The 18,042-nt window shown below is 42.2% G+C and overlaps 1 protein-coding gene across 1 annotated transcript; it reads left to right on the top strand.

Moving 5' to 3' along the window:
• The first annotated feature begins 3,707 nt into the window (after positions 1-3,707).
• il20rb (interleukin 20 receptor subunit beta) lies at positions 3,708-16,926 on the top strand. Its single transcript, XM_045693803.2, has 7 exons — positions 3,708-4,305; positions 5,288-5,411; positions 6,264-6,454; positions 7,323-7,447; positions 11,578-11,731; positions 15,239-15,390; positions 15,558-16,926. The coding sequence occupies exons 1-7, from the start codon at positions 4,242-4,244 to the stop codon at positions 15,648-15,650; spliced, it is 903 nt and encodes a 300-aa protein (XP_045549759.1). The 5' UTR covers positions 3,708-4,241; the 3' UTR covers positions 15,651-16,926.
• The last annotated feature ends 1,116 nt before the right edge of the window (positions 16,927-18,042 follow it).

Consider the following 18,042-nt stretch of genomic DNA (forward strand, 5'->3'; position numbering starts at 1 on the left):
AGCTTTTCATTTTTTGTTCATTTGCTAAAATATCTAAAAACATAATTCCACTTTGACATTATGGCATATTGTGTGTAGGCTAGTGACACAACATATCAATTTCAACTATTATAAATTCAGGCTGTAACAAAATGTCGTGGAAATTCTTACACAGGGACACCCGAAGTCAACCTTAATATGAATCATTGTTTATTGTCAGTGCGCTGGAGAGGTTCCAACTAACCCCATGCACCATAGTACACATGTCAATCAGGAGCTCTTCCTTGGTAGACCCAGCAGTTGTCTTATATACGGCTATACACAGACAAGTTATATTTGCATGATTTAGCATAATTAAATAATCATTAGCGTTTTGTTTCATTAGTGTGACCGACCAATAGTTGTTCATACAGACCAATACCTCACAAGGCTTCTTCTCTCTAAGCTGAGACCTTGAAACTGAGATATCTTTCGTTCTCAAAACAAGTTCTGGGCGTACTGCCAAATTGCAGCTACTGATAGTGAGGATTCTTTCAGTCAGCCACTTCCATGAACACAGAAATTGGTTTATAGAACAGCACATGAATTGAACACAGAAATGAGTTATAAGAAAACCACAAACATAAAAATTCCCATTACAACAACAAAATGTGGAAAAAGTCAAGGGGTATAAATACTTTCTGAAGCCTGTATTTGAAGACCAAAATGATTTGTGTTAAATGTGAATGTGATCAAATTTTGTTTACATTCAAACCTCAGGTGGCTAGGCTAGCTAGACTTTATCAATCCAAAAATAATGACTGGAATTAATCAATCAACACAATAGGGATGCATACTGTGTGAGCAACTTTTCAATTACAGATGCAAAGGCCTACACGATGCAACCCTGCATTAAGAAAACTCAATCCTGTTAGTTTTATTGTCCAACTGCAGTTGTCTACTTTTCTTTTACCGTATCAAATCCAATTTTATTAGTCACTTGCACCGAATACAACAGGTGAAATGCTTACTTACAAGCCCCTAACCAACAGTGCAGTTTCAAAAAATATGGATAAGAATAAGAGAAAAAAGTAACAAGTATTTAAATAGCAGCAGTAAAAAATAACAATATATACAGGGGGGTGCCGGTACAGAGTCAGTGTGCGGGGGCACCGGTTAGTTGAGGTAGTATGTAGGTAGTAGGTAGAGTTAATTAAAGTGACTCATTCATAGATGACAAAAGACAGTGTCAGTGGTGTGGAGGGGGGGGCAATGCAAACAGTCTGGGTAGCCATTTGTCTATATGTTCAGGAGTCTTATGGCTTGGAGGTAGAAGCTGTTTAGAAGCCCCTTGGACCTAGACTTGGTGCTTCGGTACCGCTTGCCGTGTGGTAGCAGAGACAACAATCTATGACTAGGGTGGCTAGAGTCTTTGACAATTTTTAGGGCCTTCCTCTGACACCGCCTGGTATAGAGGTCCTGGATTGCAGGAAGCTTGGCCCCAGTGATGTACTGGGCCATTCGCACTACCATCTGTACTGCCTTGCGGTTGGAGGTTGAGCAATTGCCATACCAGGCAGTGATGCAACCAGTCAGGATGCTCTCGATGGTGAAGCTGTAGAACCTTTGGAGGATCTGAGCAGCCATACCAAATCTTTTCAGTCTCCTGAGGGGTTCATCTGAGGGTATAGCGTGATTTCTTATAAGCTTCCAGGTTAGAGTCCCGCTCCTTGAAAGCGGCAGCTCTAGCCTTTAGCTCAGTGCGGATGCTGCCTGTAATCCATGGCTTCTGGTTGGGGTATGTATGTACAGTCACTGTGGAGACGACGTCATCGATGCACTTATTGATGAAGCCAATGACAGACGTGGTGTACTCCTCAATGCCATTGGAGGAATCCCGGAACATATTCCAGTCTGTGCTAGCAAAAGTCCTGTAACTTCGCAACTGCTTCATCTGACCACTTTTTTATTAATCTAGTCACTGGTGCTTCCTGCTTTAATTTTTGCTTGTAAACAGGAATCAGGAGGATGGAATTATGGTCAGATTTACCAAATGGAGGGCGAGGGAGAGCTTTGTATGCGTCTCTGTGTGTGGAGGATAGGTGATCCAGAGTTATTTTTCCTCTGGTTTCACATTTAACATGCTGATAGAAATTTGGTAAAACGGATTTAAGTTTCCCTGCATTAAAGTTCTCGGCTACTAGGAGCGCCACCCCTGGGTGAGCATTTACTTGTTTGCTTATGGCGGAATACAGCTCATTCAATGCTATCTTAGTGCCAGCCTCTGACTGTGGTGGTATGAGAACAGTTACAAAGAATATAGATGAAAACTCTCTCGGTAGGTAATGTGGTCTGCAGCTTGTCATGAAAAACTCTACCTCAGGCGAGCAGTAGCTTGAGACTTCCTTAGATATCGTGCACCAGCTGTTGTTTACAAAAATACATAGACTGCCGCCCCTTGTCTTGCCAGACGCTGCTGTTCTGTCCTGCTGGTACATCGTATAACCAGCCAGCTGTATGTTGATATTGTTGTTGTTCAGCCAGGACTCCGTGAAGCATAAGATGTTAAAGTTTTTAATGTCCCGTTGGTAGTTTAATCTTCCCAGTAACTCGTCCATTTTATTGTCCAAAGATTGCATGCTTGCTAGCAGAATTGAGGGAAGTGGGGGTTTATTCGATCGCCTCCGACTTCTCAGAAGGCATCCCGCTCCCCGACCTCGCTTTCTCTGCCTCCTCTTCAAGCAGATCACTGCGGTCTGGGGGCCTGTTCCCGAGGGAGCTGTATATTAGTATGTCATACCTTCCTACTAGGTGCCGCAGTTTTGCCTGTTTAGGTTAGCCCAATGGTTCTCAAACCTCTCATCAGTGACTCCCAGACATTTCACAATTTTGTTTAAGCCCTGAAATAGTCCCCCTGTCTGTACAACACATATTGCAGGAAACTATGAAATGTGAGATGATGTATCCATGACTGTTTATTGAAATACCCACCCTCTCCCTCACCACATCTTGGACCTGTAGTGCCACCAATGAAATCACACAATGTTACAAATTAAGAAACGTATCCTATAAGTATGCTCTACTATCTAAAAATGTTGAGTTATTGTCTCAAAATTTCAACTTAGTATCTCCAAATTAGTATATTTTTATTACATTTATTTAACTAGGCAAGTCAGTTAAGAACAAATTCTTATTTTCAATGACAGCCTAGGAACAGTGCTTGTTCAGGAGCAGAACGACAGATTTTTACCTTGTCAGCTCAGGGATTCGATCTTGCAACCTTTCGGTAATTAGTTCAACGCTCTAACCACTAGGCTACCTGCCACCCCAAAATCAAAATGTTTTGATAGTATCTTGAAATTCCGACTTAGTATCTCAGAATCTTTTTACATTTTTAGATAGTAAAAAAAAAGGTGGGAATGGGCTTCCATACATATCTTTTTAACTGTTTGGGCTAGAAACTAGCTGTTTCCTCTGTAGAAATGGTGCAACATTGACGCTAAAGAATTTGTGTTCGTTTTTTCATTACAACAATCATTATCTGGGTGATTTTCTTTCTAGGTGCACTGCCCCCCCCCCCCCCCCCAAATTAGAATTTCAGGTTGCACCAAAAAAGTAATTAGGAGCATATGCGACCAAAATGGTCACACTTTATAGCCCTACGCGCACACACGCACACACAGTTATGGGATCATAACCAGTCTGACAGGCTTAACCATATATTCACCCTCAGCATCCAGCCAAGCCATACCAGTCATTCTTTTAGACTCGCATCAGCACATCACACCCTTCCTCTCTCAAACACACACCCACTTTTATAAACAGCTTTACCTACATAACCACTCTCTCAGACGCACCATAAAATGCAATTGATATGGCTTTCACATAAAAACACACATTTATAACAACACTATTTATGTATTTTCACAAACACATTCTGAGGTCATATTACACTGCGAGCCTTTTATAGGAGACACAGCGGGAAGCAAAGGGAGTGTGGCAGAGGAACCATCACAAGGACCGAGAAGAGTGCTAGGATCACAGTCATAGGTCCGAGGAAAGTTTGAGTTACAGTTGGTATAACAGTCTGCAGTGATCATGTTACAGTCGCAACAAGAACGATCAATGGACAACGCGATGACTATATTGCAAACATAAAAGCAGTGATCACACTATTCCGGGATTGTTTGTATTACGATCAAATTAGTGGTGAGAGACGGGCAACACAGTGATTGCACACTTCATCACAGCAGTGCTCCTACTCTTCTCCATACAGAGGGGCTATGAGACTGAGAAGGAGCTTTTTTGACAGCCAGTTTATACTTGTCCTCAACATCGTCACAAACTGTAAGTACTGCAGCAACACACACTGTCCTGCTGTTTAACAGCATAGGAAGAAGTTGCCCCAAACTGCTGATGTAGGATCAGATATTATTTTCATCCCCCAATGGTTAAGGTTAGCATTGGGGTAGTGTGATTTGATCCTAGATCTGTAGTTAGGTGCAAATTCTACCTCAAGCCTATCACAGTTATCCTATTTACAGTATGTTAATTTCTAAATGTTATACTGTACATGGAACCAATGGAAAAGAAAGTAATAGACAGCAGAAGCAGAAAAGTGAAGTATAAGGTGTAGTGGGCTTGTATCCTGATATGGGTGTGTCATCCAAGGTGGTGGACGATGACCATGGGAATACATTCATGTTCTCATGTGCCAGATTCATAATTTTTTATTTTTTAAAGTATCATTATTTAACTAGGCAAGTCAGTTAATAACAAATACCATTAGCATAAGTGAAACCAGAAACATAGGTGAGAACTGCTGTAGGGTATATCAGTGGAGGCTGCTGAGGGGAGGACAGCTCATGATAATGGCTGGAACGTGAATGAATGCCATCAAATACCTGGAAACCATCTGTTTAATGTATTTTAAACCATTCCACTAATTCTGCTCCAGTCATTACCACGAGCCACGTCCTCCCCAATTAAGGTGCCACCAACCTCCTGTGGTGCATATATATATATATATATATATAACACGTCCATTAAAGGTAGATGACAATTAACATGTTCTGAAGGAGAAAAACAGAATTTTGCCTGAGGGAGAGGGTGCAGCACACAGTTAATGCCCTGGCTGACATAATTGGAAACTTAAGATTCCTCTGTGTGTGTGTCACAGGATATATAACACTTTTTACCCTAGGCTAAACCACTTGCAAGGGGCTATGTTTTAATAGTGGACTTGATCACTGTTGTAGGCATGTCTGTTTGTCAAACACCTAATCACATTGCATAGTTTTATATGTACTGTTTATCTGTTTCATTTCAGATGCCTGGCTGCTGCCATCGCCGTGGAGAATTTCCATGGAGTCTGTAAACATGAGGCACTTGCTCAAGTGGCGCCGTCAACAGTCTCCTTGCAGTTCTATCACCTACTCTGTGCAGTTCCAGGGGTGAGTCAATCACTTCTGAAACATTACAGGAATGTTCAGACACATTGACGAGAATACTGCTGTTCCCAATTCTGCTACATGGACTTTCTCTGACTTTTTCACTTTCAACCTTTTACTCTCGCTGATTGGCGGTGAACTGTACACTGAGAATGCAGCCCAGGCAGTGGGCTAAAAACCTGTAACAATTGAATTAGATGAGACACCGTCTCTTCTAAATTACCACCCCCTGTTGCTAAATAGCACCAGTTGTGACATTTGTCTCTTCTTAAACCAGACGCAACGTCCTCTAAAATAGTCATAAATTGTGTGATGTCTCAAAAACGTCAGTTTTATCAATGCCCATGAGAAGGAGGCAATTATACAAATATTAGGTAAACAGCGCAATGTTACACTTGCTAATTGCGAGCTGCAGTATTTTTTTATTTACAAGACACTTTTATCCAGAGCGACTTATAGTTTAAGGTAGCTAGATGAGACAACCACATATCACATTCATAGTAAGAAAACCTTTTCCTCAATAAAGCAGCTTTCTTACTATGACTGTGCTATGTGGTTATCTCACCTAGCTCTGGATAACAGCATCTTCTAAATGACAAAAATGTCAAATGTAAATAAAAAAGAATGGAGACGTCACACTATTTGTTATTACTTTTTTAGAGGACATTGCGTCTGGTTTACGAAGGGGGTGGTAACTGAGAAGACGTAAAGGGTAGTTAACCACAAGCATGTGAAAATATGAAACATTCATGTCAAAAATATTTATCATGCAGACAAACAAAAGGACAATAAACATTGGCTCTGGGTATAGTGTGTCAATATGAGCTGGCTAATGTATTTCCATGTGTTCTGTAGGGAATTTGAGCTGACGATCTTGAATGGAAGTTGGGAGGACGCGGTTGGTTGTCAGCAGGTCACACGGACGGAGTGCGACCTGACCTTTGACCTTGGTTCTGACTCAGACTACAGCATCCGCGTGCGGGCAGAGTGCGGATGGCGTGTGTCACCGTGGGCTGAGCTCGGGAGGCCATTCAACAGGAGAGAGAGTGAGTCATTGTGGGATATCTACGTCCATATACTCTTTTTTGATGCCATGGCAATAGTTGATTTTATGATTTTTACATTCATTTTTATCATTCCTTCATCCATCCAAGGAAAATAAGACAAACTGGAGATATTATAAACATGAATTAATCTATACAGCATTTGTACTAACATTAGCTGAAGACAAAACACTTACCCAAGTGCACAACAGCCATACAAAATGCCAAAACATTTTAACAAGCGGCCTTCTGGTCATCATTATGACAATACAGTGTCCGATTAGTATGTGAAAATTAAAAAATGTTGTGCGTTTTAAATCCAGGATATAATACTTATTTCCAACCCTGTATCACAAATGATTGTGAAATAGACACAAATTGCTTATTGGAAATGGGTGTAATGTACACAAATGCTTTATGAAGAAAGAAAATTGCGTTGTGATAAAAATCCTGTAACACACACGAAAAAGTCGACTTTTTCATGTGCCTGTCACGAATTTCAAATAAGTAATTTGTGTCTATTTGTGATAGTGTGTTGCTTATTTCGGCTTTTCATCTAGGATGAATTTGCTGCACACTATTGAGGAAGAGAGTTGTCTTTTCAGACCAACATGTGTTTGACTACAGCTGATAATCAGATAAGGGAATGCTGACAGGCTGTACCAAAATGAAGGAATGGCGGGGAACAACATAATTTCACATTAGATGAAGCCTTCTCAGTATGCATGAGCATAGTATGTTTCTATTTCTTCCGTTTTTACTAAACAGTATGTTCTAGGTTGTATGGTTAGCACACAGTATGTATTAGGCAAGAACAATTTCAGACACAGCCTATGTTTGTAACTTACTATGACTTTCATCTTCCACACAGCAATCCTGACAGTGCCAGCTATAGCTGTGACCACCATGGGTGATGCCCTTCAGGTGACTTTCAAAGGCCTCCCCCTGACCGTGGGAGTGACTGTGACTATCTGGAAGAGAGGCGAGTTGGTCAGGGTGAGGATATTACATGTACAGTATATTATAGTCTTGCAGGGATTTTTCTGCCATTGAAATCCTTGGGCGGGCCTCTAAGCGTTTTTTTGCGTCACCTAAGTTCAAACAGTGTAAAAAAAAAAAGATATAAAATAAGATACAAAAAAATACAAATAATTACCAAAATAAAAGCTAGACAGTCAGGGAGAATTGAAAATTCAAAAAGCAATGAATTTTTTGATTTTGTTATTATGTTTGTGCAAAAGAACACAATATCGGCCATGGAAAAATGCATAGAATTGCAGGAAATTAGCTTTAAAACAGCAAAATAAAAATGCTTTCCTCTCCATGGCAGAATATGTAGTATTGCAGGAAATTAGATTTGAAACAAAAAAAAACTTATCTCAGCTCCATGTACAAATTTGTAGAGTTGCAGGAAATTGGCATAAAAATGTTAAAATGTATCTACACCACCAAGACGGAGACCTCAAAAATGTTCTCTAAAATTCATCCGCCCCTACGGGACAACAGCGGCCATTGCCACACCCCCTGCCACACCTAACACCTAAGCCCCTTTTTGATCTAGAGCAGTGGTTCCCAAACGTTTTATAGTCCCGTATCCCTTTAAACATTCAACCTCCGCTGTGTATCCCTTCAAACATTCAACCTCCTCTGAGTATCCCTTCAAACATTCAACCTCCTCTGTGTATCCCTTCAAACATTCAACCTCCGCTGTGTATCCCTTCAAACATTCAACCTCCTCTGTGTATCCCTTCAAACATTCAACCTCCGCTGTGTATCCCTTCAAACATTCAACCTCCTCTGTGTATCCCTTCAAACATTAAACCTCCTCTGTGTATCCCTTCAAACATTCAACCTCCGCTGTGTATCCCTTCAAACATTCAACCTCCGCTGTGTATCCCTTCAAACATTAAACCTCCGCTGTGTATCCCTTCAAACATTCAACCTCCTCTGAGTATCCCTTCAAACATCCAACCTCCTCTGTGTATCCCTTCAAACATTCAACCTCCGCTGTGTATCCCTTCAAACATTCAACCTCCTCTGTGTATCCCTTCAAACATTAAACCTCCTCTGTGTATCCCTTCAAACATTCAACCTCCGCTGTGTATCCCTTCAAACATTCAACCTCCGCTGTGTATCCCTTCAAACATTCAACCTCCTCTGAGTATCCCTTCAAACATTCAAGTTCCTCTGTGTATCCCTTCAAACATTCCACCTCCGCTGTGTATCCCTTCAAACATTCAACCTCCGCTGTGTATCCCTTCAAACATTCAACCTCCGCTGTGTATCCCTTCAAACATTCAACCTCCGCTGTGTATCCCTTCAAACATTCAACCTCTGTGTATCCCTTCAAACATTCAACCTCCTCTGTGTATCCCTTCAAACATTCAACTTCCTCTGTGTATCCCTTCAAACATTCAACCTCCGCTGTGTATCCCTTCAAACATTCAACCTCCTCTGTGTATCCCTTCAAACAGTCAACCTCCTCTGAGTATCCCTTTAAACATTCAACCTCCGCTGTGTATCCCTTCAAACATTCAACCTCCGCTGTGTATCCCTTCAAACACTCAACCTCCGCTGTGTATCCCTTCAAACATTCAACCTCCGCTGTGTATCCCTTCAAACATTCAACCTCCGCTGTGTATCCCTTCAAACATTCAACCTCCGCTGTGTATCCCTTCAAACATTCAACCTCCGCTGTGTATCCCTTCAAACATTCAACCTCCGCTGTGTATCCCTTCAAACATTCGACCTCCGCTGTGTATCCCTTCAAACATCCAACCTCAGCTGTGTATCCCTTCAAACATTCAACCTCCGCTGTGTATCCCTTCAAACATTCAACCTCCTCTGAGTATCCCTTCAAACATTCAACCTCCGCTGTGTATCCCTTCAAACATTCAACCTCCGCTGTGTATCCCTTCAAACAGTCAACCTCCGCTGTGTATCCCTTCAAACATTCAACCTCCGCTGTGTATCCCTTCAAACATTCAACCTCCTCTGTGTATCCCTTCAAACATTCAACTTCCGCTGTGTATCCCTTTAAACATTCAACCTCCTCTGAGTATCCCTTCAAACATTCAACCTCCTCTGAGTATCCCTTCAAATATTCAACCTCCGCTGTGTATCCCTTCAAACATTCAACCTCCAGCTGCGTACCTCCTCTAGCACCAGTGCACTCTCAAATGTTGTTTTTTGCCATCATTGTAAGCCTGCCACACACACTCTATACGATACATTTATTAAACATAAGAATAAGTGTAATAATAAATAATAAATAATTTTGCTCTTTATTTAACCATCTTACATATAAAAGGTGAGCCTGATTTGGCATATTGGGTTCACCTGGTGTATGACTATTTAGGTCCTCTGGGAACTGGGCTGGTTGCTCAGGTCTCTTGTTTTGTTTAGTGATTAATGTGCCAGTGCGTTGTTTTTTAAATATTTTTTTATATATATTTATTTTGGTATTTTTTTGACTGTGTAAGCTTCAGTAAATGTTCTGGATTTATCCTCACCTCTGCCTGCTGTGTTTCTCTGGACCTGGGTCCAAGTTTGTACGAGACTTATTGTCACAATTTCGATGAGGCTCTCTTGTTCAGATATTGGTAAGTGGACTGGAGGCAGGGCATGAAAGGGAGAATGAATCCAGTTGTTTGTGTGGTCCGTTTCAGGAAAGTACCTGCGTAATTGCGCACCCAACTCACTCAGGTGCTTCGCTATATCACATTTGACATTGTCTGTAAGCTTGAGTTCATTTGCACACAAAAAAATCATACAATGATGGAAAGACCTGTGTGTTGTCCTTGTTAATGCAGACAGACAAGAGCTCCAACTTCTTAATATAGCCTCAATTTTGTCCGGCACATTGAATATAGTTGCGGAGAGTCCCTGTAATCCTAGATTCAGATCATTCAGGCGAGAAAAAACATCACCCAGATAGGCCAGTCGTGTGAGAAACTCATCATCATGCAAGCGGTCAGACAAGTGAAAATTATGGTCAGTAAAATAAACTTTAAGCACGTCTCTCAATTCAAAAAAACATGTCAATACTTTGCCCCTTGATAACCAGCGCACTTCTGTATGTTGTAAAAGTGTTACATGGTCGCTGCCCATATCATTGCATAGTGCAGAAAATACACAAGAGTTCAGGGCCCTTGCTTTAACAAGGTTAACCAACGTCTTTCAAGCTGTCAGGCATTCCCTTGGCAGCAACAGCCTCTCAGTGGATACTGCAGTGGACCCAAGTGGCGTCGGGAGCAACTGCTTGCACACGCGTTCGCGTTACCACTCCACTATGTCTCCCTGTCATGGCTTTTGACCACCAAAGTCCATTTGATGTCACAAAACTGTCCAGTACTTTAAAAATATAATCTCCTGATGTCCTGGTTTCCAGTGGTTTGCAGAAGAGGATGTCTTCCTTAATTGACCCCCCATAAACGTAACAGACATACCAGGAGCTGTGCCCGGCCCGCCATGTCTGTTGACTCATCCAGCTGTAACACATAGAATTCACTGGCTTGTATGCGAAGCAGTAATTGTTTCAAAACATCTCCTGCCATGTCACGGATGCGTCGTGAAACAGTGTTGTTTGATGAAGGTTTGTCTATATCGATTTTTTTTGGCCTTTCCCCCTGCATTTTCCCAGCCGTATCTGCGGCAGCAGGAAGAATTAAGTCCTCCACAATAGTATGGGGCTTTCCTGTCCTAGCCACTTCTTATTAATGGTATCTGTTTTTTTATTCATGTCTTACTACTCGAAAGTCGTTTTATTCTCACTCAAAAAACTCCTGTGGCTTATAAACGGACTGTTTGAAAATGAGAAAAAAAAGTTTGACATGTGAATCACATTTTTATTTAGCGTACCCCCCGATGGCGTTGTACATACCCCTGGGTTGGGAATACCCCCAGTTTGGGAATACCTGATCTAGACAACCCTGTCATGTATTGTGTGTTGGGAGAGATTGGAGCTTGTTGTGTGGGATGCCTAGGGATTGGAGCAAGGGATTGGTTTGGAATTGGTCCTAAAGGTGACCCGCTAGGTAGAACGATAATGACCTCCTCCTATAAAACTCACTTCAAGCAGTGTTTGAGTTCTCTTCAGCAGCGTCTCACTGTGCTCTGTCTTCTAGGGCAAGTCCTCCTTGCGTGTGATCACAGTGCAACAGAATCCGCTCCACATCGACGCCCTGCAGGAGGGAGCAGTGTACTGCGTCAAAGCCCAGGCCCATCTGGACACCCACAGCAAAAGCAGCAGCACTGACACACAGTGTGTCTCCATCACAGGTGGGCTGCAAATGATAATACACACTCATAGACACACACATACAGTACATCTGCATGTGCTCACATATTCTGTTAAATTTATTGATCATTTATTGATCCTTCAAACCAGATAGACCTTTGGCAATTGGTCCTTCGAGACACATATGGCCTTTTTTTAACACACACACTGATCAGGCAACGGTATACTTCGCCATTATGTGTACCATGGAAAGAGATCCAAAACATAACGTCTTGTATCTATTTCACGTGCGCATACATTTCAAACACACACCAACCACACACACATATGGATTCTCGATCGTCTCTGTGCACTTTGTAACTGTTCTAGCTTTATACTGGAAGAGTAATGCATAAAAAATCTGCAAATCATGGAAACATAACCTTGTGATGGAAACAGATGCCTTGACTTTTTCCACATTTTGTTGCCTTATTCTAAAATTGATTAAATCGTTTTTTTACCTGATTAAAAATAAAGAAAAGAAAAATAAATACCTTATTTACTACTACTTTGCTATGAGACTCAAAATTGAGCTCAGGTGCATCCTGTTTCCATTGATCATCCTTGAGATGTTTCTACAACTTGATTGGAGTCCACCTGTGGTCAATTCAATTGGTTGGACATGATTTGGAAAGGCACACACCTGTCTATATAAAGTCCCACAGTTGACAGTGCATGCCAGAGCCAAAAACAAGCCATGAGGTCGAAGGAATTGTCTGAGCGGAAGGGTACCCAAAACATTTCAGCAGCATTGAAGGTCTCCACATTCCTGCAGTAAGTCTGACAATTCAAATCGTATTAGTCACATGGGCTGAATACAACAGGTCAAATCAAATCAAAGTTTATTTGTCACGTGCGCCGAATACAACAGGTGTAGACCTTACAGTGAAATGCTTACTTACAGGCTCTAACCAATAGTGCAAAAAAGGTATTAGGTGAAAAATAGGGAAGTAAAGAAATAAAAAGACAGTGAGAAATGACAGTAGAGAGGCTATATACAAGCACCGGTTAGTGGGGCTGATTGAGGTAGTGCTTACATGTAGATATGGTTAAAGTAACTATGCATATATGATAAACAGAGAGTAGCAGTAGCGTAAAAGAGGGGGTGGTGGGTGGCGGGACACAATGCAGATAGCCCGGTTAGCCAATGTGCGGGGGCACTGGTTGGTCGGGCCAATTGAGGTAGTATGTACATGAATGTATAGTTAAAGTGACTATGCATGTATGATAAACAGAGTAGCGGCAGTGTAATAAGAGTGGTTGGGGGGCACACAATGCAAATAGTCCGGGTAGCCATTTGATTCCCTGTTCAGGAGTCTTATGGCTTGGGGGTAAAAACTGTTGAGAAGCCTTTGTCCTAGACTCGGCACTCCGGTACCGCTTGCCATGCAGTAGTAGAGAGAACAGTCTATGGCTGGGGTCTTTGAAAATGTTTAGGGCCTTCCTCTGACACCGCCTGGTGTAGAGGTCCTGGATGGCAGGCAGCTTGGCCCCAGTGATGTACTGGGCCGTACACACTACCCTCTGTAGTGCCTTGCGGTCGGAGGCCGAGCAATTGCCGTACCAGGCAGTGATGCAACCAGTCAGGATTCTCTCTGTTGCAGCTGTAGAACCTTTTGAAGATCTGAGGACCCATGCCAAATCTTTTCTGTCTCCTGAGGGGAATAGGTTTTGTCATGCCCTTTTCACGACTGTCTTGGTGTGTTTGGACCATTCTAGTTGTTGGTGATGTGGACACCAAGGAACTTGAAGCTCTCAACCTGCTCCACTACAGCCCCGTCGATGAGAATGGGGGCGTGCTCGGTCCTCCTTTTCCTGTAGTCCACAATAATCTCCTTAGTCTTGGTTACGTTGAGGGATAGGCTGTTATTCTGGCACCACCCGGCCAGGTCTTTGACCTCCTCCCTATAGGCTGTCTCGTTGTTGTCGGTGATCAGGCCTACCACTGTTGCGACATCTGCAAATGTATTGATGGTGTTGGAGTCGTGCCTGGCCATGCAGTCGTGGGTGAACAGGGAGTATAGGAGAGGACTGAGCACACACCCCTGGGGGGCTCCAGTGTTGAGGATCAGTGTGGCAGATGTGTTGCTACCTACCCTCACCACCTGGGGGCGGCCCGTCAGGAAGTCCAGGATCTAGTTGCAGAGGGAGGTGTTTAGTCCCAGGATCCTTAGCTTAGTGATGAGCTTTGACTGTACGATGTTTAACACTGAGCTGTAGTCAATGAATTGCATTCTCACATAGGTGTTCCTTTTGTCCAGGTGGGAAAGGGCAGTGTGGAGTGAAATAGAGAGAGCATCATCTGTGGATTTGTTTGGGCGGTATGAGAATTGGAGTGGGTCTAGGGTTTCTGGGATAATGGTGTTGATGTGAGCCATTACCAGCCTTTCATCATCATTCTTAAATCCATCATCCGTCATTCTTAAATGGAAGAAGTTTGGAACCACCAAGACTCTTCCTAGAGCTGGCCGCCTGGCCAAACTCAGCTGCAGAGTTTGGCCAAGAACCTGATGGTCACTCTGACAGAGCTCCAGAGTTCCTCTGTGGAGATGGGAGAACCTTCCAGAAGGACAACCATCTCTACACACTCCACCACACAGGCCTTTATGTTTGAGTGGCCAGACGGAAGCCACTCCTCAGTAAAAGGCACATGATAGCCCGCTTGCAGTTTTCCAAAAAGCACCTAAAGGACTCTCAGACCATGAGAAACAAAAATTCTCCGGTCTGATGGAACTCTTGGGCCTGAACACCAAGCGTCACATCTGGAGGAAACCTGGTGGTGGCAGCATCCTGCTGTGGGAGGGACTGGGAGACTAGTCAGGATTGGGGGAAAGATGAATGGAGCAAAGTACAGAGAGATCCTTGATGAAAACCTGCTCCAGAGCGCTCAGAACCTCAGACTGGGGCTAAGGTTCACCTTCCATCAGGACAATGACCCTAAGCACACAGCCAAGTCAACACGAGTGGCTTCTGGACATGTCTCTGAATGTCTGAGTGGCCCAGCGAGAGCCCGGACTTGAACCCGATCAAACATCTCTGGAGAGACCTGAACATAGCTGTGTAGCAACACTCCCCATCCAACCTGGCAGAGCTTGAAAGGATCTGCAGAGAAGAATGGGAGAAACTCCACAAATACAGGTGTGCCAAGCTTGTAGCATCATACCCAAGAAGACTCGAGGCTGTAATTGCTGCTAAAGGTTCTTCAACAAAGGACTGAGTAAAGGGTCTGAATACTTATGTAAATGTGATATCTGTTTTTTTCCCCATAACTTTGCAAAGATGTCTGTAAAGCTGTTTTTTTTTCTTTGTCATTATGGAGTATTGTGTGTAAATTGATGGATAAAATGTTTTTAATCCGTTTTAGAATAAGGCTGTAACATAACAAAATGTGGAAAAATTCAAGGGGTCTGAATTCTTTCCAAATGCACTCTATTGCGCTCTCATGCTACATTAAGGCTGTATACTTCACCTTAATAACAGTAAGACAAATATTGTCACTGTGTTCAAAGGTCCTGGACCTACCTGGCTGAAGCCCACTACAGTGACTGTTATCGTGGTGATATTGGCCGGCCTGGTGTTTTTTCTCTCTTGGTCAGTAACCCACTGTAGCCCAGAGGCCTGCTACGCCTATTTCCGCAAGGAGCCACAGCCCACTGCACTGGTGAGTCCTGCAATGATTGGTCATTATCGCTCTCTCTCTCTCTGCCCATGCAAGGCACTGTTGAGCATGAGTCCAGTGCCTGTAGACATATTGTAAACATTGATGTTTTCAAAGGAGACCCAAATACAATTGCAATCTCTCTTTTTCTCGGTTCCTGGTATCTGTAGCTCCTTGATTGGCCGCTCACAAGAGTCAAGATCTATCCCCAAGATGAGCTTCGTGAGACAATCCATGCCGTCCTTTTAACTGCGCAGCAGTGAGCCATCCAGTCAATTGGATAAGTGGACACAATCTATATGTTCAGAAGGCACAGACAGACCATATCAAGTTTGATTGATACTGTAGGTTAATAAGAATGGTCAGAAGTGATGAGTCTGGATTGGAGAAGTCAGGAGGCCGGCAGTTGTTCAGATGGAGACAGAAGGGTCCTGTGTGGCTCAGTTGGTTAGAGCAATGACGCTTGTAACTCCAGGGTTGTGGGTTCGATTCCCATGGGGGACCAGTATGAAAAGTGTATGCACTCACTTCTGTAAGTCTGCTAAATGTCAATGTAAAATGTACTATTTGTGTTCTAGATAAGTCAGAGATGTATATGGGTGATTCTACAGAAGTGGTGCAAATTGCAGTCCCACCCCCCAAAAAACTGTTAAGTCTCCAAATGCCCCCTATCCTAAACAGGTTAGGAACTTCGTTTACATCATGATATGTTCTACTTCAGTCTAAGACAATAACAAAGTCATTGTTTATACTATTTCTATTAACAGGTGGCTATTCCAAATCATGACTCCTAAACTCCATGTTTGAAAATAAAGCAATGAAGGATTTTAGTAATTTATTTCAGTAGAACATCTTGACTTGTTTTATTGAAGATACTGATCTAATTATTAAGTTTTAAAGTTTAAAAATAAACACATTTTTAAGTGATCTCACTACCGAAATACACACTAAAAGCCTGTAGAATGATTGTGCCTTAAGCCGCACCCCTACAACTATCACCAGGTGACGGGATTGCACCCCTCTACGTGGCCACATGGTGAGTAGTGTGTTTGCAAAGATTTGAGAAAACTAGTGAGCAAGTTGGTAAATCTTCATGTATTTTTAAGAAGTGTCACTACCTATCTAATATATCAACAAATATGTAAAGTACGGTTTTGGGACAAAAATATACAGTATGTTTGCTGGGATGTACATCTGTCCAAATGAAAGATCGCCCTCCATATGTTAGCTATGGGGATTCTTTATTAAAGTCCAAAATAAGTCACAATTGTCCAAGCTGAAATGGTCACAACCCAAACAATTAACACCATTAACGATGCGTGGGTCAGCTGTTTGTTCACCTGCACCAAATTGGTAATAACCCTATTAGACTATATGTGATAAATGTACCTTTTTAGATAGGCCTATGTTTCTGCTTATAATTTTAGACATTTTTGTAGGCATTTTGGGAGTCAACTAGTCTATATTTAGATACATGCAGCTTCTCTTCTATCATTACTTGTTGCCCTAGAATACTAAATAAACCCTTGCTCACCTGAAGTTCTCTTTCATCTCTTCTCTCACGCAAAACGTCCCCAAAGATGTTTACGGACCAGGGAGAAAATGAAATAAGATTGTCTGTGCAAAATGTTTAAATGACATCAGTTGGACAGTTTTCAGGAATTAAAAGCTGTGAAAACTACCCAACATGTTTCTGATCAAGTGTCAGTTTGGCTTGGATGCATATTTTGTGGTTGAAATACAATCAGCTTTTATGATGCTGATAAAGATGGCACCTTTACAGACGGTACCTAAGCGTGCGTTCATTCTCTCAAAATACTGAAATAAATCATTTCTTGACTCCATAGTCAAAATGTACATTTGGTATATAATTTTACTGCAAGAAATGCTTAATTGTGCAGGAGTTAATATTATGTTAGGCTACGTGAGAGGTTATAAACCTACAGTCAGTGTCCAGACTTCAGTTATTTCTATTGAACCCATTTGAACAGTAGCCTACAGTTCCCTTGATGTGCCATTTTGAAGTCCCGTCTTGTGACTGTCAAATGTGTATAGCGCCTCACAATCATCACACATAACATAGCCGGTCGGCACTGCTTTTACCACTTCACCAAATCTTTCCCAAACATCAGGCTACTGTTCCAGCCCTCCCTTCTATATATTTTAAATTCTCGATTTCGCAGCTTTTCTCTTATTGAATTAAACGCCAACATTGTCCTTATTGCCTCAGTGGATTGACCTTAACCTTTTCTGCCCAAGTTCCCAAAAGTATTAGGCAATTGGTATTTATTTGGTGAGTGTACAGATAGGCCCTAAGCTTAGGCTACACACTAGCGCAAGGGACTGAGGGTTTTAAGTCAACCTGTGCATCACTAGACACCATAGAGATATATCGAGGTCTCATCTTTGTATCTGTGCCATTATGGCATTTATGACAGCACGAGCACCACCATTGAGGCTATCTCCATTTTAAAGTAGCATGCACCATGCTCTACCAACTGAGCTACAGAGGACCACCATGTGGGTAGTGGACAAGTACATACTTCAGCAAAAGGGTAGAGTATTGAGATGCAAAAACAATCAACTCAGGATAATGTTGAACATTTACAGTGAAATTCTCCCAGAAATCAAAATGTTAAAACTATACATTTGTAC

Source organism: Salmo salar, chromosome 14 (assembly GCF_965601325.2).
Source record: "Salmo salar chromosome 14, fSalSal1, whole genome shotgun sequence".
Taxonomy (NCBI): Eukaryota; Metazoa; Chordata; class Actinopteri; order Salmoniformes; family Salmonidae; genus Salmo; species Salmo salar.